Raw genomic sequence first — 26,855 nt, forward strand, 5'->3', positions numbered from 1 at the left:
GAAAGCGACACTGTACTGACTTCTTTCGAGGAAAAGGGATCTTGTTCGTTCTGTTGTCTCTTCTTTTTACACTAGTCGTTTTCCTGATATGGCTGTTTATGTTCCCCATTCTAGTTCCGCCTTTTATTATTTTAGGCATATTTGCCATAATCATGGGGCTGATGGACTGTATATGCCAAGTTGAATATCCTGAAAAGATACAAGATTATTGCAACCTCCTTGGTGGTGCGTTATTTAAAAACTCAATTATAGCTTGGTGGGATTCACAGTCGCCAGCTGCTCTTTACAGTACGTACCCACGTCTCTGTTATTATCTAAGAGATGAATCCGGCTGCTGCCTTTATTACCCCGAAGACGCCCCAGAATGCTGCAGTGTACTGAAGGAAGTAGTTGTGTCTAACCAAGTTGAACCTCAGTCCGCTGATATTACTCGCTGACTGCTGCTGAATATTGCTTTCTTTTCAGTAGTAGCGCGCCATTCCAAAATCACAGACAGAAATGCCGAAAAGATATTCATGCCACTATCAACATGTGGAAATAACTCTCTCTGTGTATTTCGTCAAAATGTTTCAACATCGCAAACAGGTCCTTATTGATAGATATTCATGTTTCTAAAGATAGCTGACTCTTTCCTTCTTTTAAAAGAAAAGACTGAAAGTGAGGCTGTGATTGCCCAAACACTGGTTTGTAAATTAAAAAAAAACAACTATGTAACATTACCTAACGTTAATGTTCTTACATATTGGCATACAGGTTGTTATCGTTTTTAGGGTACCTCGTGTGTGTTTCCCATGTTGATATTTTCTTAGCCCATGTACTTATGTAACGTTAACGTTATACAGGGACTGGAAGGAAATAAAGTGTGTCAATCATGTTTTCGTTTCAAAGAGTTCTATTCATGGATTTGCTTAATTCCAATGGAGACAAAACATATCAATTGTCCGAGGGAAAAAACTTACGAAGGCAAACCGAAGCCAGACGTCTGCTTGCAGCTTCGTTACCATAGTGACGTTTAACCCGGAAGTGATATTGATAGCCGGGTAGCAGACGACAAAAGGTCAACTGTAGAGAAAAAGGGCGTTTGTAATTCACTGTTTTTGGTCCGTGTTATATTTTTGTCGAACTTCTTAGTGCATGTGACACTCAATCAAAAGCAGCCAAAGCTATGGAGAAGAACCATGTCAAACTCGGCGAGACGATTTGGAATTACATGTCTATGGGACACGAACTGAGAAAGGTGAGTGGGGGTCATGGTAGCCTCCGTTGCAGGCTCTGACGCGGCTGCAAAACATATTATTTTGCAGAAGCCCCAAAAGCCGCATCAGAGCCTGCAACGGAGGCTAGGGTCATGGGGGCTTTGTGATTATGTGGAAGAGGTTGCGCCGAGTTTTCTTCTGGACACGTGGCAGGGGCGGTTCATTGTCCAAATGTTTTAACTGCAATCAAGGCAATTACCGCTTATCTGGTCGTGACGCCGTTTCCTACAATAATTTAGCTCTGGCAAACACCCTCCATTGAATTCAAATATCGTTTGATATTATGTAACCCATTACTGTTACAATATGACTTTGATAGCTTGCAGTCATCAATGATTGCTGTATTGGTTCATCCCAGAGTGACGTGATTGTGGTATTTGGGAGCCATGACAGACGTGTTGCGGAGTACGCAGCTGAGCTGTGGCTCCAGGGATGGGCACCGTGGCTCCTCTTCTCAGGGGGGCTGGGAAATCTTACAGAAGGTATGTACTGCATCAAACTATATTTCACTTCGACAAGGCTAGTTTTTCTCAATGATAAACTAACATAATACATCTACCAACAAATACAACACTAGAATTCCTTAAATGAGTCTGGACTTTTCTTGCTGCTGGATTAACATAAACGTAAGCAATTCAATCAATAGAACTTTGTCAAGGCACTGGACATAATATTCTATACTGATATGTGTATGGTGTACAAATTCTTCTGTGTCAACTCAGAGTCAGATCATAAAACCTCCTTGGTCAGACTACTTGCTTCTGAGCCTTTGTACTATTTAATAATGGTAGGAACTTTTGAGACTAGCATCAATTAGTTGAAGAGCTATTACCATATGATGTTGTATGTCTTTCATGTCATCCTTAGTAACCATGACTTTGATGCATCACATATACTAGGTGTATGGGACCGACCAGAAGCAGACATCTTCCATGACATTGCTGTGGCGACAGGCGTCCCACCTGACAAAATCTTGGTGGAAAACAAGGCATCCAACTCAGGACAAAATGTGCTCTTGTCTTACAAACTCTTACAGGAGCATGACATCCCTACCAGCAGTATCATCCTTGTTCAGAAACCTTACATGGAACGGAGGGCCTACGCAACCTTTATGAAACAATGGCCAGGGAACGTAGAAGAAACATCCTTGTATGTTACCTCACCGAGAATAAGTTTCCACGACTATGCAAATGATGAAGTGGGCCCAATGAAGAACACTGTTGAGATCATGTTGAGTGATCTGTACAGGGTCCATACCTACCCAGAAAAGGGTTTCCAAATATACCAAGAAATACCTGCTGAGGTGTGGGAAGCATATGAGAAACTTATGGAAGCAGGATATAAATGGAAATACTAGGCCCGCAGAAAAGTTGATTGAATCATTCTCTGTAGCCAATACCTTGCCAGTTACTACCCTATGTGGTTTTTCATAGACCTAGTATTCAAAGAACGAAATAAGATGTGCTTGACTTTGCTTTAGAGTGCCAAAGTTAATCTAGTGTTACAATGCTAGCTGGCCAAAGTTAATCTGATACTCATACCTGTACTTCTCAACTTATTGGTGTGCAGGTGGCAAAATATACATTAAGATGAAGACAATAATAGAAAATCATTTCTTTATTCAAAAAATGTTTATGCTGTGAAGTAAACATGAAAACAGTCCTCCTGCCAACTAGTCAGCACAGCAGCACTTACACTAACAATGTGTATATTCTTTCCTTGCCTCTTTCTTAAACAAAGAGATAAGTTATGTGGTTGATGGGGAGCTTTACTCATCTTACATTGGAAGCAGATTTTACGATGGGATTATTATGTCTAATACCTCATATATTTTTGACATGATTTTTAAACTTCAAAGTTAACACTATTTTGTAACCTAGGGTCATTCTCATTATTTACCTGAATCATGTGTAACTGTTTCCTACACTGTGACTTGTACTCGATGAGACTTTGGGTTAAGTCAACTGTTGCTGGCACTGTTCATTTGAAAACACAATGAATGAGTAACAAAATACACTTATACGTTGCATACATCTCAGTTTTTTTTTTAGTCTAGCAAGTAGAGTTTCCTTTCAAAGCAAATGCCACTAAGGTTATGCTTTACTTAAATGTACTTTACTTCATGTTTAGATGAACAGTTGATTATCTATTTTCAATAGCTAATGATCTAAACCTACAGGGATTTTGACATTGGTGCATATGACAAGCAAAATTACAATAATATATGCAAGTTAATGTTCACCAAAAGCTAGGAGGATAGCACCAAATACATAGTACACATGTATCAAAGAAGGATGATACGTCAATTAAAAGAGCACCTGGGAACAAAACATCACTAAAAGGGAACACTTAACAAATACAGATGTATGGTGTCCATAATTCAAATATCCATAGGTGTAGAGAGGGGTCTCACTAACAAACAGCAATATTAGGAGAGATACACTTGTATGGGCATACACATGTACATGTGGTCATGTCTAAATTACAGCCCTTAGAGTTCAATGCTACAACGCAAAATAAAACAAGCCGACAACTTGAGCACTTAATGGTAAAAGTCTTAGAGGTCATGTTTCCTTTAAACAATGTTGTAACTCCTCAATATCATACCAGTAACTGTTTTCTCCATTTCTAAAATAAACGTTCACAAGTATTGTTAATTATTCATGGGAGCCCAGTCCTTGACCACTATTTGTAATGGATGATCAAGATACAGTCACATGATTCATACAGGTGGTGCCCATTTTGTAAGTTTCACTCACTTCAAATAAAACTGATATCAATTTTGACCTGATATCTGCAATACTGGCCACTGTAGATTGCGAAGCATGGATATAAGAATTGTACATTAAGGATACTTATAAATAAGAAGTATACTAGAGTGTAGTTTCCTTCTGAATCAGTCGGTCTGTCACTTGTTAACAGGTAATGCACTGGCAGTGTCTACCCAACCCCCTCCCCAACCAACACATGTATTTCACTGTAGTTTCCACTTAGCCTCTACTGTACCATTCTACATATGTCTTACTCAGGCTGACAATGATCAATGACTGGGCTCCCAGGCCTGGACCTGGGCACTGACAGAGCAGTTACTGTAATAATACTTCCATACATCTTCTCTTCAACTGTAGAGTAAGTTTGGGAAGATCTAGAGGGGGAAACAGAAGACTGACCAAAGACTGCTGTAAAAGTTACTGTTTAATAGATTTTGAGTGTGTAGGCCCTGAGTTTTTCAAAGTTAAAAGGGTCATTTTAAATCCCCTAATGACATTGAAAAACTAGTCTTCACAACTTAAGATGGCACTTACATGTATTTTCAGGCTGATGACTTGTCCTTAAAACACCGCCTGCTTCTTTAGGCTCTGTAAGAAATGTTCACAATTTTCTACACCACCCCCAATGTGCATATATGATGTTATAATGCTCTTTAACAACAGTTCTCATTTTCTGGCCTTTTACAGAGGCCTGTTACTCTTAAGGTTATATATCCACTCCTCTCTTTTCTTGACTAAAAGAAATTATATGACCCCTGGCATCCCCTTGTATTTGTATCCCTTTCCGGTTTTCATCTGCTTCTCAATGCTGTCGAAAATCTTGGATTCTTGCAAAGCTTGCTCCTCCTCCCTATGATGTCACCATCATCACACATTGGACGAACAGAAACGGGAAAACAGAAAAAGGTGGAGGGAAGACAGGTGGGGAAAAACAAAGTAGAAAGTAGAAAAGTTACTCAATAACATGGTTTGAGAATCCAGAAATGATAAGACAAATATTGAAAGAATCTGATTGTTTCAATTACATATTATTATGCTTCAAGGATAGATTTAGTAAGGAGTGAGCTTTCAAAATAAGGTTTAAGGTTTAGTAATGGTCTTGTAGAATGTAACGCTGTAACATGCATAGCATTGATCACACATCAGTCAAATTGAGGTGCTAACTTTTGTCTTACCCTTCAAATTTTTACCTTTCAACTTTCTGCAAATTATGTGTCTATCTGCTGGGTGCAGATTTTTTCACACAATTTTCCCTGCCACGATTTTTCTATTTTTTCATGTTTCTCAAACTGTGTGTGTGTGTGTGTGTGTGTGTGTGTGTGTGTGTGAGCGCATGTGTGTTTGTGTACAAGTGCTTGTTAATGTTAACTTCCAGATGGAGCTGTGTAGCTCCAAGATGCAGCAAGTTCCCCATGCCAGACATACTCCTACAGGGCCAAGGGGAGGGAGTCAGTTAGTCACAAGCTACGGAATTAGCAGGCAAAACCTGAAATTGGAGTCGGGCTGCATACACTTTGCTTCATGGCAGTTACTGTTCATACTGGCTGAGAACACATTCTTGGTAACTATTCATACATGTATATACATGTACAACTTGTGCCTCCATGCCCAAGTCATCCACACACAGCCACATGCTAAAGCAAGCTCTCTCTTTTATTTGTCAGTCTAACCAAGTGCAGCATTCATTTATTTCTTTAACACATCATTGCATAAGGCACAATTCTTGACATTTATAAACAGAAATTCTACATACAGTGGCATAGTCATGAGCTAAATACTACACATAATTTAGCAATCTGCTTGATGTGGATACGCAAGCCAAAGAGATATGAAGGTAATCTACTTCTCTACATTCTCAGTAGAAAATCAACAAGCAATGCAATAGCTAGTAACATTTGAAGTTAAAGTGGGCATTATCTCATTTAAAAGCTGTGGATAAATGGTATCTTTGATTATTCATGGAAAATGTATGCTACTAGTAAGTCATCACTGTGCCGCCTCGTGAACTTACGAAAGATTTCAGCTGCACAAGTACACCCTGTTGAAAGTTAATATCCAACCTTCCAAAAGGGATACTGACGGTATTTCCTGTTGCATACATGTATATAACATGCATAATAATTTTGATGGCATCCTGTTTAATTTCACTTAAGTGCATGTGTCCTTACTAGATTTGCAATATATTTCTTTGAAAAACAATCTTTGACTTATACAACCTACCAATATACTAGGCAGTGTCCTAAGTTCTATAAAAATATTTGAGTTCTTTGAATATTGCCTATATAGGATAGTAAATATAAAACACTACCTTTGCATGTTACAGAGTGGTACGTATATCTCAGATTGTTGAACCTAGCTATTTCTATATATCTGTACATATATGCATCTAAATATAGATACATGTACTAGCATTTAACTGCATATATTTTGGCAAAAGTCGTCAAAAATCACTGAATCACTGATGGTTTCCTCCAATGCTACCACTACTGTTTGCAGTTCTAAGCATGTAATAAAAGGTACTTTATCGACATTGATCATTTCAGAATTACGTAGAGAAACGCTTAGGATTCTGATTTGCACAAAAAATTCCAGGAATAAAATTTTAAACTACATAGGAAGACATATACCTGTCTACTTCAGCCTAAACTTCTGTAATCAAGTGATTGATGGAAGAGTTTGAATAATTTTTACATTTTCAGAAAGTCATTAAGACTTTGGATGTTTTACAACAGCAAAATTCAGTATGTCATGTAACGTTAGCAATCATTACAACAATGATTTGGCCATTAATCTAAACTTTTACTATTATTTGCCTATCAATGCAAATGCTGGCAAATATGATACAGATTCTGTGAGGAACAAGTCATTGATAAAGTTGAGATAAAAACATGCCTATAACTTTAGAATAGTTATTAGTTTGATGCAGTGCATTCTCAGAGCTGAATGGCAAAATGCTTGATATTGGGTATCCTTATCTATCACAGAACTTTGGTCAGATCAGTAGCCTCAACACAGCAAATTACAAAACATGAGTTAACAGTCACGGTTCAAGTTGCAGTGTGCATGCTTTCTGCATGCCTGAGCACCATGTCATTGGTTAGCTAACAGGAATCCAAGGGGAAGGGTGGGGGGCATCATACCCAACTTTCTTCTCTTTCCTTGCATAAATGAATGAAAGATGTGGATCGAAAGATTGAAAGATATTCCATTGGAAAATGGCAGCAGTAAGTACTCTGCAGGTGCCCCCCTCCCCCCTTGGACTCCAGTTTTACAAGTACACATCAGGCCAGTCAGAAGGACTTCACTGGTACCATGGCTTCTTCCGGACCCAGCGGAGCGTGATGCCTGCGTCTGTGCGGATCTTGATGGAGGCTGCCTCAGCCTCGCGTACAGTCTCCTTCACGGACTGCATGAGGTTCTGAGCGTTGTGGACCAACATCTCCGTTGCCTGGTCCACTTCTTCACTGTCTACATCTGCAAGTAGGAAAAAAGATTTAGGTGACAGGTAGATGAAGATTTACTCCTCAACTTCAAATTGGCACATTTTTTACTTCCTTCTAAACTCTAACTATCGAATGTTTTAAAAATTGATATGGTAAAAAAACAAATTTGAGAGAAAATACTGACATTCATGAAGCCTTCCTGCATAAGGCTAAGAACTGGTAATAAAAACCTTTCACTGAAAGGTTTGACTACACTACTGATGCAGCACATCACGAATGACAAACGAAGAGCAGAAGCATGTTTGAGACAAGACAAGACAAGACAAGCATGTAACATCTACTAACATAATTCCGCCTGGTCATAAAGATATGCCACCGTAAAAATGCATTGAAAGAGATCTCCAATGCAATGTCCCCCAGTATAATTAATGCACTGCTGCATACTGGGGAAAGTGCACTAGAGATCTATGAAACAAACTGTGTTACAAAGTGGTGGACAATTGTAACCAGGCAGGTAAATGCTAATGAAAGTTACAGCATACACAATGACAATGTCTGTAGATTATATGCTAATGCCAGCAAAACAAGGTGGAAGGGGTCAACCTGTATTGGAATCTGGAGCTGGCAGTGTTGGAAAGGACACACAGGAGAAAAAAGGAAAAATTTCCATCAACACAGGATAGAAAGAAAAAAAAAATGTAAGTGTACATTAACACAGGAAAGAAACAAAGCAGAGATGAGATGGTAGTGACACAAAAGACTGATGGAACCACGTACAGAAGACGACATTAGGCTTACCACGAAGAAGCAGGTACAGTTTTGTATTTAGTCCATGGAAAGAAAAGAGCAAGTTTTGTCAGTTGCATAGGAACGGTTGTGAGTGTAAGGTTATAGCGATGCTGACATTGCACACTTGACACAATTATATCAGAAGAAAAATGCAACAGTTGAGACTGTTACAGTACTGTTGTAAACAGAGAACAAGAATTACAGCATTGGTAGAGTGCATTGGGTAAGGGCATGGGAACTTTCTTGTGAGGAACAATCTTGTCAATTTGGACAGCTAAGGATGCATTGTTAGAGTATGTCCCTTATTTTTGCTTTTTTTTTACACGTCAAAAAGCCTGACAATGGGCTGATACAACTGTATGATAAAGACAAAAGTGATTATATACTTATATAAGGGTTAAGCTACAGTCTTGCACAGAAGCGACAGACTCAAAACACCATCTGGTATGGTAGCGACAGAAAGTTGTGATTTGACATGTAGTAATGTCTTACTTGACTGTCCGATCATAGTGGCCTTGACTGTGGACAGGATCTTCAGCTGCGTGCTGATGGTGGGGATACGCTCGCAAACCTGCAGTAGGCTCTGTAGAGGGGGGGGGGGAGAATAGACATATTACAAGGGGAATGTAGAAAGCAACACTTACATTGCATAAAATTTGCAAGTATATTTCTTAGAACACTTTCCCATTTTCGGATGGAAATACATTTCCTAAGATTTTTACAGCACAGAGATGCAGGTATAATAGGTAGTGACTCAGACTTCAAGCATCTCCCTTTAAAGTGTACCAGTACTACTTTGAATCATGCATAATTAGGTATCTTCAGTTCAGAAGTTCATAAAGGTACCGTTCGTATCCTCTTGTCTGTGCACTGTTTGGCAACTTCCTTGGCCAATCGTGTGACCTCGTCTGCAACCAAAGCGATCTCCTTTGCAACTCGGATGAGGTCTCTCTTGTTGCCTCCTTCACCTCTAAAGGCGTATAGATGGTACAACTAATTTTCAACATGGAATTCATTTCACAAGAGCCACAAAAATTTGTCACTATTAAATGTACTGACAGAAAAATTAATCCCTTATCTCGTTGCCTGATACTGTAAACAGTTCAAATTTAGTACAAGGCTAAATCAGCAGGGAGAAAAGTAAAAATAGATTGGTAATATTGTTTCAATGCTTCTGATGTTTTCTTACAAATACATACAGATTCTAGATAGGGGGGGAGGGAGCAAACAGGCATCACAGAAATCTGGGATTCTAGAAGAAACCTGGAGGCTACAAGAAACATAAGAGTGAGAAAAATGACTATCGCATGATGTCTTAAGTACCTGACCAGACGACTCATCTCTGCCATAAGAAGCGCCATCTTCTTGGCTGCGGCAACAATCTCGTTGCCCTTGCTGGACCATTTCTGGGCTTCCAAGTGAAGCTGATGGGCTGCAACCTAGGAGAGAAGTCAGGCAGGACACTAGTTTAGCAGAAGCCCCCTCTAGCACCCTTGTGCAGAAGTGCACTTGCTGTGGCATTGCTATGCATCCATTCCTGTGCAAGTGGTCCTGATCTCCAAATGTACCTGGAACGTTGTGGCCATAATCAACATGCATCCAAATAAAGCACTCATGCAAAGTGAGAAGAATAGATCTAATCCATACGTGAGTGAACTGAAACAGTTTAAAAGTAGAAAGACAACAAAGCTAGGCTAGTTAGAAAGCCAATTCAGGTAACAGCATAGTGTAGCGAATAGAAGCGAATAAGGAACTACAGGAGGTATTATACAAGTACCTACCCTAATTTGGCAATTGTACTACCAAAGGAGGAGCATTGAGAAGAGAGAATCAAGGCACTCTGGATTAGAACATGCAGAAGAGGTGGACAGGTCAGGTTATCAAAGGAAAATGAGAGCGAAGAGGTGAAGAAAGGAACCATAAGTACTGCCCATGCAGTCATCAGTCAGACAGGTGTACAAATGTACATGGATGTTCACAGCACATGTTATACACTTCAATCTGGCTGGATGAAGTGTTACATGCATGTTGAGTACAAGGAATGACACAACTTGTACATGCACGATGTACATGTGCAGCAGGGTGTCAACCTAGGCAACATCTCTTATCCCCTACAAAAGGGGACTATTTTTCTCTGCTCTGTTACACTTACATGTAGCACATTTACACACATCAACACAAAAAGCAACAAACAGGCAGCACACAAAACAGCACTACTGATCTTGGTTGAAGTAAAAGCACACGAGGAGGAGGAAAAGTGTCAGTGACTGGTGTTACATGTAGTTGGAATATGTGAGAGGGACAGAGGGGACAGACAGACTACTGTACCATGATTTGCTCGTTGGCATTGGGATCTACGGGGAAAGCCATCTCTTCATCTTCTGAATCCGTCTTGGGAAGGGTTGGGGTTGAAAGGTCATAAGTAAGAAGCAATAAGACTATCATAAAATCAATTTCCACAAACAGAATTGCAGAAGCAAGATAATGTGAGGGCGCAAGAAAAACAAAAGCAGGAGAAAACAGAAATATTACAGTTCAAAATATTAGCAGGATAGCAGCAGAGAATGATTATATCCTCATTTACACTTTTTCATCCATTCACATATTGCAAAATTTCTGTCAATGGCATATCTACATGCATAAGATGGTATACTGTTTCCATTGTTAGGCTGCACCAAGTAATTTTTATGGATGACGTCCGCGCGCGCATTGATTTCGGTCTATTCCCAGAAAAAAACCCAAGAAATTCCGCTTCCTGTAACTATGACCAAAGAGTTACGACAGTGCCTCAAATCATAAGATTAACGTAAAACAGGACAGGACAAAAAGATATATTCAAATTATTGCTGTTTTCATGATGAATAAAATTTTTTAGTTGTTACATTATGTTCTCTCATTCAATTTGTGTCCTAACATGAGTCGTGGACTATTATATTTCAAATCTAGGCATCTTGTTTTTTTCAGCCCTTCTTGTTTTTTTTTCGCGCTCCCGCATTAGATTTAGGGTCTCCAAAGGACGTCATTCATAAAAATTACTTGGTGCAGCCTTACATGTATGTTGCATGAAAATATAGTAAAAATTGCTAGTGAGTGTTTCATTAATTCATATAAAAGCCTCAAAATGTTCCTTTTTATTGCCTGCAAAACAATCTTTATCCGTGAGATAGTTTCCATTTGGCCGGAATTACATCCTGGTTGGGTGGGCTTGCTTTTGCTTCAATACTGAGTGACCACAAACTGAGCCTGACTGTCCAGCAGTTCGACCAATGGCTGCATGTCCGTCAAACAGTGTCATTTTTGTGTTTTTATTTTGCATTTATGCATTTTTACATTTCGACGGAGCTGAGCAGGGCTATGGGATCAGTCTATTGGGAGCTTCAGTAACTATTGCAGCAAACATAACCCCAACCAGACTGTATCCAGGCTATATACTTAATCAGATAATCATCAGATATTGTACCAGCATCAATATAACTGTACCATCCTGGGATGCAGGCTACCACAGTATGCATTACAACTGATATTACAACCTGTCTATTACAGTCTTGTTCCATGCTAACATCAATCTACATGTATGAAGACTCCTACAACCAGCAATTCCACCATCATGCTAATTACAACACAATGCTAAACTGACATCCATTTATCATAATTGCAACCAAATATACTAATACTAATAATGGTAATTACCAGTGTCCACACTGACACCTATCTATTGCCATATCTAACAGTACGTGCATCCCTTTATACCAATAACAACCACCAATGACGTGCAACCTACAAACCTAAAAAGCATAACATCCATCCATCCATTTTTCAATTTGAAAACAATGAGGTCAATGGGGAATCATTCACATACTGATTTATGATTATGATCATCATCATGACCAGTTACAAGTAATCGTTACACAGACAGAAGGACATACCATGATGGGCTGGTTGGGTTTGGGTGTGGGGAAAGCGATCTCCTCCTCCTCCTCCTCTGGGGGTGGTGGTCTGGGCGGGGGGGTCTCATGTTCTGGCAGGGGTGGTCTCGGTGGTGCTGCATCTGGAATGATGAAAACCACCACTTGGTAAGAATCTTTAGCCTTCCTGTCCTTGGTACTGAAATGCTTTCGAACAGCCTTCATTTCGTTTGTCATCACTATAGAAAATCTCTGAGATATCTAGTAGACAGATGGCCATGTTTTTTTTACATCCCTGTCCTTGTTACTGAAATGCTTTCGAGCAGCCTTCATTTGGTTTGTCAATACTATAGAATATCTAGACGACTATGTCTTTGACATCCCTGCCCTTGGTAATGAAATGCTTTCAAGCTACCTTCATTTAGTTTGTCAAAACCACTAGGATAGAAAATCTCTGAGAAATCAACAGACGACCATGTTGGCCATCCCTGTCCTTGGTGCTGAAAAACCTTTACCAGCTTGACTTAATCACTCTACCCACTTCATTTAAGATTTTGCATCTATTCAACCACTACTTTCAGATTGCTATACATGTACATGTGTACATAAGCCACAAATGAGCTCATCCTTTGCCCTTAGTGCTTAACTGCCTTCAATTACAATGCCTGCAACGATTTGATTTTATTTCATTTATCTATCTGTCCAGGAACCACATATGACCAATGAGTCAAAGGTGGTAAGTGCTACCATGATTTCCCTCCTCAGCTCAACCTATCACACTAGGTCATCTTGGTCATGCAAATATGGGTCTTCTTGCACAGATTCTACTTTTCTTTGTGTTACTGAAATCTCCACCTCACCTCACCAATCCCAAAGCAGTACACATGTACATGTTAAGCGATCTGAAAGTAGTGGTAGAATAGATGCAAAATCTTGTGAATGATGAAGTGGATAGAGAGATTAAGTCAAGCTGGTAAAAAGACTTCAGCACCAAGGACAGGAATGTCAAAGACAAGATATCTATAACTGAAATCTACATATTCCCCATTATGAGCCCCTTACCTCCCAGCTTGAGCTGGCTCAGGTCGGGTGGTGGTGGGAAGGCGGCCTCCTGCGCTGCGGCCAGGGCGGCTTCGTCCACCACAGTGACAGCCTCACGTACACCGGCAACGGCATCTCTCAGCTGTGGTGTTTAACATGTCTCAACATCAATCTTTGATTTGATTTTATCAGAATTGCAACGGTGCAATACACATGGAACACAGGCAGCTATTGCTGGTGTCGTAACCCACGCATAAGTTATGGATCCTCTTCTCATGCAATGTAGTTGTTTACAAGTACCAATACTTTATTCTGCCCAGTTCATGTGTGCCCTGACTGGTTCGTAGGTTAGAGATCACCCACTGCTCACACAACCACATGGCAGGATTATAGCAGTTGTTTGACTTAAGAATAGACTGATCCTGCATGTCCAACACAATAAACAGTTCAATCAATGAGAGAATGGCAATTAGCAGTTCAACTAATGAGAGAGCGGCTAGCTGTCCCTCAAATATTTTGCATTTTCATGTTTTTGTTCTGCATTTTTACATTTTGACGGGGGTGGTCAAGGGTATGGGATCGGCCTATTGGTGGAATATGACATTTTCTGTATGTAAACATCCAGCTGCTGCAGATTGCACCATCCACCTTATCACCATGTTACCCACGGACCTCAGCTGTGCAATGGCTGATACACCTTACATCACATATTTATTGTTATTACCACCCAGTTAGTGTGTAGACACCTCAAAATGGCAAAACCGTATCCATTTCCCTTGCCAACCTGTCCTGTTGGGGAAATAATGCAAAGTAACAAAAGTTCCTCACACATTTTACCATTAGGGACAGTAAGCAAGTAACTTAAAAAGTAGCATCCATAAACAAAACATTTGAACAAGACTGATGTTTGGTCAAAACATCCCAACTGTGCCTCCTCTGATCCCCACCCACCCTAAAATCTTACTATTTATAAGACCTGATTGATACTATTTCATTATTGAAGTACATGTAGATGTAAATGTCAAGACTAACCAATATTGACTTGCAAGAACTGCCAATCACAATTACATGGTACAGTAACTGTTGTACTTTCAGTGTAAGGCATTGTACCCACCTTTGTGTTTGAGTCATGGTATCTCCCTTGAGAGTTTGTATCCTTGGGGTTGCTGGCCACAGACTTGGCATCCACCACCATGGGACTGATAGCTAATGAGCAGAAATGTGACAAAACAATAAATTATCACTGAAATAAAAAAAAGAAAGTCATCTCCAATTCGGCTTAATGAACGTAATTAACAGTGGAACTAATCTAATCCCATTGGTTAGAACAGAGATGACAGATGGTACATATATATACATATAGTATATACAGTATCTACAGGTTCATTGTACCTGGGAAATTTCCCTATTTTTTAAAGTACAATGAACACTGGACTTCATGTCATCCTAAGGACTGTGACCCTTTCCAGTAGTGAGCAAGTCCGGTAATCAACAACTTAAGTTCTGAATTAAAGACCTCTTGGTCCTGATGAGACAGGGTCATCAACCACTTGACTACGCACACTACAGATCAATGAAACTTTATGGTCACATTCATTAAAATTGTTGTCAATGGTCAGCAACAGTTGCTTACATCTTGCCAGTACGTCGGATGCGTCGTTCACCTTGTCCACAAACTTGGGGTCCTCAGAGTTGTCAGCTTCCCTCTTGGCGACCATCAGCACGCGGTTGGCACGGCGGGCGATGTTGGAGGCACCATTCACCACGCTCTGTAACAATTCATTCAATCATCAGTGTATAAAAATGCTGACAGACAAAGCAAAATTCATAAGGAAAAACCATCACTACCCTTTGACTTTGACTTTATTTGGCATCCACAATTACTAGTACATGTAGCTTACAATATGAATGTAGCTATTCTTCCTGTGATCCTTTAACAAATACATATACACATCAGTAACAACTTTACTGATTGTTCATAGATGTTTGTGCACTAAAACATGTCTTAATGAATAACATGGAATGTAGTGTACTGTACACATGTATACTATGTGCCTTTTGTAGAAGTATTTGATTACTTTGACATAGCAGGCAGGGAGTTATAGAGCATGATTTTACCTGGACTTGAACATTCTTGATGGCAACTTTCACCATCTCACTATCACGGGCAATGGCCTCCTCTGAAAAAGTGAAAGTACCAAGGTAAAAATATTAGAATCAAGAGCCTGTCGTACTTCATTCAGCTTCACAGCCTTGATTATAATTTTCTTTAAACATAAAAAAAAGCATCTGTTCCCTATTACCATCCTCTTGAAATAGCCACAATTCATTGTATGATGACTTGGCAGATGAGAAGCTGTTCAGTCAGTGGTTTGAGATTTCTGCTCAAGTTGTTCAGTATACTCATAGTGATACTCTTACCTGTTCCATTTTGATGATATGGAAAATATGAATTATTACAATACCATAATCAATTCATAGTGTTATGAAATAGCTGCAACTGCCCAGTCACCACCCACAAAGGGCTTCATATGCCCCACCTGCAGAGGAGGACTGACTTCGCACAGATCCTCAAAAGTGAAGAAAAAGCTATCAATACAGCACAATGTACTGATCCCACGAAACTCACCGCATGCTTTGATGAATGCAACAGTGTCCACTGCATCATCCACAAGAGATGTCAGCTTGTCCATGTTGTTCATCCACTCCCTCTTCAGCAGTTCAAAGTGCTCTGAGGCCGCCTGGGAAAGTAAATCCAGTAACAACATGCTTTAATGTCCAACCTTTGAATGTAGCTCAGGAGTACACATCTGTGCTTCTGTACACACAAACAGACACTGCAACTCTAATGTTCAAGATGATTGTTTGTTAAAGAAGCAAGAAAAATGGCATATCAGTTAGTAATACAGGCATTCAAGTAACAGAACAAGGTGTGCTGAAGACAATATCTTAATAAAGTATTGGTATGATAAAGTGTAACTGGAGGTTGAAGTACAGAAAAGAGAGTGGGTAATTACATCATTCTGTATAAGTTTTCTGAAGAACTTGCCTCATTTCTCTCAAGAAAGAAATTTACAGCAATAGCAAACAACTGGCATAAATAAACCATGTGGAGATAAACAGCACTTGTTTCACACTTTCCTGTAAGCATACTGAGACTTTTTGAAGATTTTTTGTGAATGCTTTAAAAAATGAAGGAAGCCATGCCAAAATCTTGTTGAATACTTGCCAGAACAAGTTGAAAACCAAAAAAACATGCTTTAGTCAACTACACAACAACGTACATACTGTTGGATATCTACAATATACATGTTGTACAATAATCACTCCTCACTTGCAAAGCACAATTTTCAGCATTTGGCAAAACACGATCAAACACCATCGACCAAATCTATGCACAAACAAATCCACTGCAGAGTGAGGTACAAACAGAAAGGAAAGTAGGAGACAAACAGGAAGAGGAATTTCAGAAGACTCTTACTCGGTAGAGGTTGAACCCGCTAGACTAGGAGGAAGAGGAGAACAAGGGAGGGAGAGAGACATGTAATAGAGAAGTGATATCATGAGACTTGGCTAGCTGTGTGCATGTGTGTTAGGTAGCGGCAATGTGAGTAAGCATATTACATGTACCAAGATGTGTGGCTCTTGTTGTGGCTGTTTAGTTTTCTACAAAGCAACAAAATACATGAAATGTGACAGTGATGTTGTGCAAAGAAATAGGAATGCGAGAAGTGGGATAATATAAAGGCATGGTAAAATATGCCTGATGGAGTTCAGCATCTTTCAAAACTTATCCATGGTTCCTTTCAAAAGCTCAAAGTCGCAATAAGACTGAAGCCAACATGTTGAGCAATTGCCAATATTTTCACATTAGCCATAACGTTAAAGTCTGCACACTACCCAGTGTTTGCATGCCACACAGCTGCATGAAACATGAATGGTAAATAAATAAAACAATTGTGGACTTTTTCAGTTGACAACAGTGCAAAGTGCAAAAAGACTTTTGGTAAAATTGTTGAAAGGTGCTTTAAAGAGTAGAAAAGATGGTGTGATGTCAGATTACTCAACAAGCTAACAACAAACAGAAGCGCAGTTGTTACAAATGTTTGTGGCTGGAGAACAGAATACCATTGCTCTAAGTGCAGGGAGCGCAGAGGTTCACTAAGCAGCTCCCCCTACCTGATTGTCTGGGTTGTCCAGCAGGATCTTTCCAGCGTGGTTGATTTGTGGGGTCAGGTCTCGGATCTGGGGAGCAAAATGAACAAATTGAAATTAAATTGTTTGCACTTGTATAACTCATGAACATTTGTATCAGTGACAAGACTATATGTATGTTTTCTCACTTATAAGAAGATAAAATCAGACTGGAACATCTTTCCTCCAATTGGTATGTCATGAGTGTGAGCTGTAATACTGTAAATGCATAAAGGTCAGCAGTGGTTTTATGTTCGCAGTTTTCGCGGTGACCATTTCACCGCAAACATTTTTGTCCAATACTGTAGCAGTATGTGACTATGGTGCCGCCGCGAACCTAAAACCACCACAAACACTCCATTTTCCCCTTAGCACGAAATTAAAACCATGCGAACTTAAATGCATTTACAGCTACTGTAACAGAAAGTTCTTCAGAGATGATACTGACCACACCAGCAGTGCTCTTGATGCCCTCGACTGTCTTCTTGTTCTGACAGCTTCCAGCATCAGCCACACGACCAGCAGTCTGGGTCAGCAGGGCCGAGTGTTGCTGAAAGTTCCCAGCCTTGTTGCCAAAGTCTGGCTCTCGGTTGGGGGCATCTGTTCAGAAAGATTCAAAGACAACATTCTTGTAATCAAATTTGCTTGTAGTAAGTTGTAATTTTTTCGAAAGCATTGTTATTTTCACATACATGTTAGAAATATTGCAGAATTTAAAATTGCATAACTATCTACTATTCGTGTTCAAGATGTTGTGAGCACTTAGACAACAGCCTGACCAATGTAGTGACATAGACAATGTAGTTACTAAGCTGGTGTTTGACTGAGAAGAGTGGTTATACCGGCTGACCAACTCTGATTCAGTGAATACCTCCCTTAAATCAAACCAAAAGAAACCTTGGTACAAGTTCATGTTTAACCTCTGACCTGCAGGAGCATGGGCGGCATTACTGAGCTGCTTGAGAGCAGACGTGGTGTCCAGGAACACATCTGCGATCTGCTTCACCAGAGTATCGTCCATCTTCTTCCTCAGGTCGTTCAACTTCTCCTGCACAGTGCGGGCCAGCTCCTGGGCCTCAGGGCTGTCTCCCTGTGAGGTCATACATGATTAAACATGAAAACATTATCCAGGCAAACATTACTGGAAAGCAAAATACTGCATATTTTAGACTTTAGGGAAAGGTAATGTTCTTTCAGAGATGTCTTCATATTAAAGTTCCTGAATTTCTTCAGATAACTGTCAAATGCTTCCGGTCCCTACTGTCCTGGTGCTAGTAACCATTTGCATGCTGTTCATTGATCCTGAGTGTAACAATATTCCAGACCTGACATTTTAGTCTCATTATCATCATTATTGGTTGGCTGCAATGTAGGCGACTCTAAGTTTCTCCCAGAACCATTAATTTTGTTTCTGGCAAGGTGAGTGATCTTTTAGAGTTATATCATTCTAGACACTAATTTTCTCACAGACTATATCACCCTTTCTTTTACAGAGATTTTCTTCTCATCTGACCTTGCCCTGGTTGACAAGGTCGGCCAGCTGCCTGGTTAGCCTCTCCACTGAGTCACACTTCTTCAGCAGGTCGGACCTGTCCGGCTCCTGACACGTCTGCGCCAGCTTCCTGCCCTCCCGCACCAGCTCATGGACCGCTTGTTGTCCTGAGCAAATATACATCAGCACAAACATCAGTTAACGAGTCACTGAGCAAGAAACCAAGACTTACAATCTATTTGTTGAATCTTGGGTCTTGAAAAATAATGCTGTAATGATCTGAAAGCCGAACCTTGGTGCACACAATTTCAAACTACAGAAAGCTCCATATAGAGGCCCTTGCTATCTACGCTAAGAACTTTGCAAACTAAGTACAGAGAACACCATTACCTAATCCCTTGTCATCCATGGCCGGTGCACTGAGCCACCTCATGGCCTGCTCCATCTTGCCTGCGATGGTGGGGGCTGGCTTCCTGATGCCGCTCTGCTGGAAGTTGGACACGGCCTGCTGAACACGCTTGTCCATGTCCAACAGTCGGTCAATGATCTGCCTGGACAGGTTGATAGCCTCTGGAGAGCTCCCCTGTTAGGAAGGAATATGTTCTGATTAGCATCACCTAAAAATCTGTATCGGATTAAAAATGTACAAGATGTTTGCAAGCTCCATAGATTTAGGTACATGGGATTTTTGCATTGCATACACACGTATCTTGATGATTGAAAATCACTGCTAACCTGGTTAAAAAATACTTTAAGGATTTTAACAACATGTAGGTGTATTCTAAACAAGCATGATACATTTGAAAGGTTTGCAAAGAGTATAAGAAGCGATGTTGGTTTATGAATTGATATATTCTAAACAATTATGTTATTGTTGAAGGGTTTGCATTGAGTACTAGAAGAAATGTTGGTTTATAGGTAGTGGCAGATTGACAATGACATAATGACACTGAGTCAGTGAGTTAAACATTCTTCCAAGATTATTTGTCCCACCATGCCCTTGGCCTTGAAGTCTGACAGCTGGTCCACCATGGCTGTCAGCTCACTGCACAGCCTGAGGATCTCATCCCTCTCCGGCCCAACACATCGCTCCCCGATCCTCCGCGCATCTTCAATGATTTGTCTCAGTGACCTCTCACCTGAATAAAGCAGGAGAGAAACAGTTTCTCAATCAGTAGTCAGTGAAAATCAAAAAAAGAAATGGTACCTGTTCTACATGTATGTGTCACTAGGCACTACAAGGGTCTGAACGAACGTTTAACTATACTCTATACCTTAGTAATCTTTTCTACCTACCCAGGGACCCAGCTTCTGAGTTGGGGTTCTGTAGCCACTCCCTGGCCTGGTTGAGGCGTGCCATGAAGCTGGCCAGGGCCTTCTTCATCACCGTCATGTCGTCAGCGTCGTAACTGTCCTCGTCGTACGTCGTCAGCTGCAGTACGCGGATGATCTCGCTGATCTCTGCAGACATCTTGTTCACCACGTAGTTACGGTTCTCGATGGCCTCTGGCATGCCCTTACCATCTGTGGTCCAAATCATACAGTATGGTATAAGATATACTGTTCAAGGCACAGTGGAACTTTTCTGGTAGGATGAACACATATGACTCTGCTATCCCATGGATTTTGCAGCAAACACACAGGTAAGTTTAACATTTACAATTCTGACGATCACAATGATGGCAAGGTGGTTTTAGCGTTGTTCAATTGGAATCTATAGGTTCTGGGTTAAAATCCCTAGCAGGCCCCTATTGTTGTGCCCTTGGGAAAGGCACTTTACAGGTGAAACTGATTACCTAGCTTCAGTTAGGGATGTGCTCTTGGATGGGATGCAAAGGTCCTACTTGTTTCAGGGGAGCCACACCCTGAGTATGTTAAAGATCCACCACACTTATAAAAAAAGGAGGGCTCCATCCTGGTGTGAGTAGATCAAACCTTACAGTGCTGTCTTTTGCAGCTTGTACATACTGGTAGTGTACAAAATCGGTGTGTTCTGCCTTAAGTCAGTTTACCAGTTATACAAAACAAACAACCATCTGACCTTGAGGTCTCCTTGTGGTGACGAAGATCTTGATGCCGGAGATGAGGACAGGTGTGAGGTCCTTCACCACCTGGAGGGAGTGGGCCAGGCTCTCCCTGTGCTGCTGGTGGGTCAGCTCCTTAGAACGGGCGTCCACCATCTTAGACATCCCTGTCATACCAGGGGTCAGGTTCTGCAGAAAAAGGTTTGGCAAGGAAATGTAGCTTAGTAACTCTCAGAAAATCTAGATCTTTTTTGCTTATTACATAAAGTTCCTTAAAACGGGTATCCAATATCTTAGACATCCCCGTCATACCAGGGGTCAGGTTCTGAAATAAAAAAGGTTTTGCAAGGAAATTCAACTTGGTAATTTTCCGAAAATCTTTTATTTGCTAATTACTGATAGTTCAACAGTCAACATTACTGAGTGTAAAAAAGGTAGAGTCTTTTTTCTTTAAGGGGCAGTGGGTCTACCGTGTCTAGGGCACGGAATTGGAAGGCAGAGCCCAACCCTCTCTTCTACTGCCTTTTACCTCTCTAACAATGTCCCAATCAACCATTTTTACACCTGGGTGGAAGAAGGAAAGTCGTGTGAAGTGCCTAAAGGTAAACCCCATTAGAAATTCTATGTTGCACAATAAATGATTTAACCATGTCTCAATCATCTAACCGAGGTGCATGGATAAATGTATGATATTTTGAAATACCTTGACAAAAGTGACCAGGTCTTCCATGGTCTCCACCACCTCAGCAATGGCCAGGTACTCCAGCACACTCTTACACACCCGGATGATCTTACGCACCTCCGCCTCGTCAAACGTCAGCAACAACTGGGACGTCCCAGACAGAATTCCTACAAACACACAGGATATATTGCTATCAATTCAGTTGGTCCAAGTTTTTAAAAGACATTTGAGCAGAGCAAAATCTAACATGGCCATTCTGTAACCAAGGCAATGGATTTAAAAACTATTCCAATCTGCATGGTTTTAGAATTTATCTATTCATGAAATGATTAGATGGTCAGCGGAACACGCTGCCACCAAGTACAGTAGGGGCATCTTCACCAGATAGCTTTAAACAATGCTTGCAGCTTGATATCCAAAGGCTAGGTGTGAGAGGACGTTCAGTGTAATATAACCAGCTACTGCCTGCGGAGCTGGTGTGTTATGCAGGGCAGGTATACTGGCTATACAGAGATACAGATGCTTAGCCAATAGAACATTGCAAACATATGAACAAATAGTCTTACCTCGAGCACCATCTATGAGCTTCTCCCTGGCTGGTCTGGAGTAGGGATCATCCCGCAGCATGTTGGAGGCGTCCACTAGCAGGTGTGAAGCCTCCTCCACCCTGGTGTAGGCGATGGGCATCTCCTGCTTCAGGATCACATCCTGGCTAGTTTCTGCTGTCTCCTTGGCAACCTGGGTTGAGTAAGACAAATCAGTATTATTTATGTTGTCCATATAATGATGATGATAATCTTTATTTGAATGTCCTTGCCCACATGGGCTAAATGCAGCAGTTGTACTATCACTTTAAAGACTAATGGTATCATATCATTACTTGTAGTGTTGATAGTGGACAAGGGGAGAAACACAACAGTTAAGTATTACTTATAAGCTATGACACCACAATATCTATTGTATAAGTCATACCACTTTCTTTTGATCATACTATTATCTATCATCCCCACAATGACAAAGAATCTAGTAGACTTCCTAAATATTAATCTGTATCAATGGAAGTGGATAATTATTCTGAAGCAAGGTTGAACTGTAATTTCCAACACAAAAATTGGACTTGCCCAAACTTTTGACTGTCCAATTCCAGTCTTTGTCAAGGAACCTTGCTTCAGAATGACTAATACTAACACAGATGAACTTTCAAATTATGCCTTGTAATTATTTGTCTCACCTTGACCAGGTTCTGTACCGCGGCACACACAGCCTGGACCGGTCGTGCCAGGTCCGGCATGGCGTTGCCATCTTCAGCCTCTTCATGGAGAATCACTAGTTGGGACACCTGCAGGTGTTAAAAGACACAGCACAGAATTCAGTATGCTGTATACTACAGAATTGTTATTGACATCACATTCCTTTTATGTTGCCATTACAAATGCGTCAGACGGCCAAACAATATGATGATTTTTATGAAGATGTAAAGCTTCAAAGTTAAGTGGATTGAAAGCAGTGAATGGCATGAAATATCTTGTCTGACACAGAGCCCTCCGTCCGGAAACAGAAATTTGCTCGTTAAAGTTTAAAACGGACAAAATTTCATCCTGTCTGTCCAAAAGATCTAATGAAAATGTCTTTCTGCAAGGTTAGAAATGACAGAGTTATCAACGAAAATCAACAAAATGGGCTCCCAAACAATAAGCAGGACAGAAAAAAATTCAAAGCTAGAGACAGCCTTGGTCTGACATCTAGCTAAAAATCTATTGTATTGTGTGTGGATTGATGAAACTAGAATAGAAGCAACTCATTTATCAGTTTACAAAATGTATTGATTACTTCCTTCATGTACTATAAGTATTTGTACTCGATTAATTATCATGATTGACTGGTAGTTAGGGAAATCCTCCCCATCCCTAGCCAATAATAGACTCCATCTTTCATTGCCTCTTTGCAGTTTCAAGACTCCCCTTGAGGACATGTACATCATATAACATCACCACCCACGCTGACCTTTGACCTAGATCAGAAAACGTGTACTAGGGGCAAAAAGATGAAGTGTATATGCAAGTTTTATTTTCTAACATGTCTTCTTTTTTCTATGATGACATTAATTTTCCATATTGTATATTTTCACTTCACATTCACTGGCTCTCAGGGTTGTTAATCTCTTAATATATATGGCCTCCGTCCGTTTAAGCTCTTAAACGTCTTCAGGTACTAGTATTTGCTTCGCAAATACATGTATTCCTAATTTAGACTATTGACACAAAATGGGGTCACGATAAAAGGGAAAGCCCCTTGAAGAGTAACCCCTTGGCACACATCGTAATGGGGTAATTTTGAATCTTAAATTGTCACAAACGACCTAGCAAAATTTTAGTGATATTTTCATTACCCATATCTACGCATGCCTGACAATCATAGTACAAAACCTTTAAAACCTGGTACACTAACGCACTTGTAAATGGCTGTCTTGTGGAAGTGTTAGCTAAAATAACCGCCCAGTCAACATGGGCTCTGCTTAGAAAGCAATCCCTCCTGCCTATTTTTGGTCATGTACCAAGGGGTTGTGTTTCCCCGGGGCAGGGTGTCATGTAGCAGGAATGTCAGGGCCTCACTGAAGGCAAGGTGCATTCCCAGAATGGGTGGAATGCCGAGGGAAGTTGTCAAGGTTTGCGTGGAACATCAACAAAGAAAAGGTTGCAAAGGTGCAAGATCTAACATTACAGAACAGATGTTAGGGTCTGGGGGAAAATTGATGATTCTGAGTGTGTGACTGTGTTGGTTCAATTCTATTTAGTTCTCTTACACGACAGATAGGATAGTGAATGCATCATTTCTGCGTTTGTTTATGGAAGGAAATTAATACAATCCAAAATGGTTAAGCCCACCCACATCATAAAAATACATCAGCCAACGGGGTACTGACTATGGTGAAAAAGTGGAAGGAACCTGAAGGACTTACTTGACAAATAAAAAAAATTAAAAAAATTTGTTTAAACATATTATCTCCACTATCTGATTAACAAACATGTTTTTCTGGAATCAATATTGAAAAGATAACTCTCACAATTTTCATTAGTTTTTTTCACTATTGAAGATAACTTCACCGTGATAAAGCCTGTGGCACCTGCTAAACCCACTCAATTCAGATGTCTTATTTCAGATAAGCACATTGCAAGGACTAAATATGGGAGTTGTTAGGAATAAATTAGTAGTAATCCTAGCTAGCCAGATCAGCGTTGTAATGTCACTAATGATGGTACATCTGTAATACTGTTTACTTCATGCTGGCTCAATGCCAGAGTTATTCTGTGTCTGGGGTACTGACCCTGATGGCGGGACACTTTGAAACATACAACGATGTTTTTCACAACATCTTCTTAAATCTTAGTGCTTTGTTGCATCTTAATCCATTAAATGATAGAGGTCCTATACTGAGTACATTAATCACAGAATTTGGAATATAAGTAGTGCTTTTGCGCTGAAATTACACATCTGTAGAGTGCTGCAAGTGCTCAGTGCAATGTTACAGTTCACAGTGCACAAGAAAGGGCAGTAGTCGTTTACATAAGCCACATTTTGTACTCTTGACAAAGACATTCACTTCAATGCAGTTGCTCCAAAATAAATCAATTTCCTCTACACTGATGTTTTATACATTACAACTTTCAAACATTTTGATGCCACATGCATACAAAATGAAAGGAATCATAATTTCTAAACAAGACTTGAGTAGTTTTATTCATTACTCAAAGTGTACATCCGACTTTTGAGATGCAACAAAGCGTAAGTTCGACATTTTCACCCTTAACACATTCAATCTGATTTAAAGATAGTCCCACGAGAAATAAAAAACAATCCTAGTCATCCTAGCACACAAATGAACTGACAGAATGACCTCACGTCTGATAAATCAAGGCTTAACACCTTCCATTCTGCTGACCCCAGCAGCAAAGCTGTCCACAGAGGGAACATCTACATCAACTCCCTGTCACTTATGATCAGTGAAGGTCATCTATTTATGATTGCAACTGTCATCAAACTATGTATCAAATGATATTTTATGAAAACAGCTGACCAATCACTTTGTACATGTACATGTAATGTGAGTTAAGATAATGATTTTTGACCTTGGGGTTTAAGTTGACCTTTTGCTAGTGGTTTGATTTAAAGAATAATGTTAAGCAATATGGTCAACACTTTGGCATGATACCAACTTATATGAAAGTACAGAAATGTAGAAATTACAAACAACTTTGTTGGCAGCTCACAATATGCATTTTACATTACTGAAAAATTCTATAGCAGAATTTGGTCTTTTATAATATACTACAATGTACTTGTAGATGGGTTTCTGGAGGGCATTCTAAACCAGGGATGTCTCAAGGACCCATTACGAGACAGGAATTTTCTTGTTGGGACAGAAAAATTTCACCCTGTCCATCCAAAAAGGCTGAACTTCATCCCATGAAATTGATGAAAATTAATATTTTAAAAATGAATTAGAATGACAGATTTAACAACGAAAATCAACATAGGTTTGCAAACAACGAGCGGGACGAAAAAAATTAAAAGCTAGAGACACCCCTGATCTAAATAACTTGTATTGTTGAAATTAGTCTTAAACCTTGTCCATTTAAATGTCTGGCTGGTCTATAACTATGACATCTGGCCACTTCACAGGGTTTTTGCTGGGCTTGTTGCGATTCATTAGAAAGCCAAGTCATTCCCGGGGCAGCAGCTGTCATCGTGAACTTGATGTTGAACAGCTGCTCCACCCACGCTGGAAATTCACCCATGTTCAATGTCACCCTCCTGACTTCTTCCCTGGTTATCTCCGAATGTTGCAGTTTCTCAGCCATGACATATTGCTTTACCCACATGCAAAGATCACTAACTCAGAGGTCGTCTACTAGACAGTGAACTCCCAGTTTATAATCGAACAAGAAAGACTAGTGTCTAGCTGCTTCCTAAGTACTATTCAAGTTGATTTGACAAAATCCGATGTATCCTTTAGAACACATACACACATACATCAGGGGCTTTTATAGGAGTTTTAAAGAATTTTTAAGCTAAAATGCAGCATTCAAAGACTTTCTGGCTGTGGGGCAAAATTACTGTCAGACTGGTAGCAGTTGAAGAGCAGCATCTCTGGTCAATCAGAATTTTATGCTTGTCACTAATGTCAGAGGATCTGCTCTTCAGGGTAAGGGGGTAGGGCATGGTCAGGGCATGGGGGCACAGAGCCTCTTTAGAAAAAG

The 26,855-nt window shown here is 40.2% G+C and overlaps 2 protein-coding genes across 10 annotated transcripts in view; one reads left to right on the forward strand and one right to left on the reverse strand.

Annotated features, from left to right (window-relative positions):
- The first annotated feature begins 976 nt into the window (after positions 1-976).
- LOC136439001 (uncharacterized protein SCO4629-like) lies at positions 977-3,272 on the forward strand. Its single transcript, XM_066434096.1, has 3 exons — positions 977-1,237; positions 1,615-1,738; positions 2,156-3,272. The coding sequence occupies exons 1-3, from the start codon at positions 1,166-1,168 to the stop codon at positions 2,611-2,613; spliced, it is 654 nt and encodes a 217-aa protein (XP_066290193.1). The 5' UTR covers positions 977-1,165; the 3' UTR covers positions 2,614-3,272.
- LOC136438993 (vinculin-like) overlaps positions 2,859-26,855 on the reverse strand; it is a 33,380-nt gene continuing 9,383 nt past the window's right edge. The window contains exons 3-28 of one of the 9 annotated variants that reach the window (XM_066434075.1): positions 22,829-22,936; positions 22,164-22,335; positions 21,619-21,764; positions 20,933-21,104; positions 20,188-20,415; positions 19,885-20,030; positions 19,282-19,474; positions 18,913-19,058; positions 18,327-18,489; positions 17,848-17,999; positions 17,385-17,450; positions 16,687-16,710; positions 15,835-15,946; positions 15,324-15,385; positions 14,839-14,974; positions 14,320-14,411; positions 13,968-13,994; positions 13,227-13,347; positions 12,186-12,307; positions 10,588-10,650; positions 9,583-9,698; positions 9,106-9,229; positions 8,752-8,842; positions 8,074-8,091; positions 7,339-7,501; positions 2,859-4,877 (exon numbers count right to left, since the gene is read on the reverse strand). In XM_066434075.1, the coding sequence (XP_066290172.1) occupies positions 4,772-4,877; positions 7,339-7,501; positions 8,074-8,091; positions 8,752-8,842; positions 9,106-9,229; positions 9,583-9,698; positions 10,588-10,650; positions 12,186-12,307; positions 13,227-13,347; positions 13,968-13,994; positions 14,320-14,411; positions 14,839-14,974; positions 15,324-15,385; positions 15,835-15,946; positions 16,687-16,710; positions 17,385-17,450; positions 17,848-17,999; positions 18,327-18,489; positions 18,913-19,058; positions 19,282-19,474; positions 19,885-20,030; positions 20,188-20,415; positions 20,933-21,104; positions 21,619-21,764; positions 22,164-22,335; positions 22,829-22,936 (3,069 nt within the window). In that variant the 3' untranslated portion in view covers positions 2,859-4,771. Of the gene's footprint in view, positions 4,878-5,662; positions 7,502-8,073; positions 8,092-8,751; positions 8,843-9,105; positions 9,230-9,582; positions 9,699-10,587; positions 10,651-12,185; positions 12,308-13,226; positions 13,348-13,967; positions 13,995-14,319; positions 14,412-14,838; positions 14,975-15,323; positions 15,386-15,834; positions 15,947-16,686; positions 16,711-17,384; positions 17,451-17,847; positions 18,000-18,326; positions 18,490-18,912; positions 19,059-19,281; positions 19,475-19,884; positions 20,031-20,187; positions 20,416-20,932; positions 21,105-21,618; positions 21,765-22,163; positions 22,336-22,828; positions 22,937-26,855 lie in introns of those variants that run through there. The other 8 variants (XM_066434077.1, XM_066434078.1, XM_066434081.1 and 5 more) reach the window with 8 other exon arrangements.

This window comes from Branchiostoma lanceolatum, chromosome 7 (genome assembly GCF_035083965.1).
Source record: "Branchiostoma lanceolatum isolate klBraLanc5 chromosome 7, klBraLanc5.hap2, whole genome shotgun sequence".
Taxonomy (NCBI): Eukaryota; Metazoa; Chordata; class Leptocardii; order Amphioxiformes; family Branchiostomatidae; genus Branchiostoma; species Branchiostoma lanceolatum.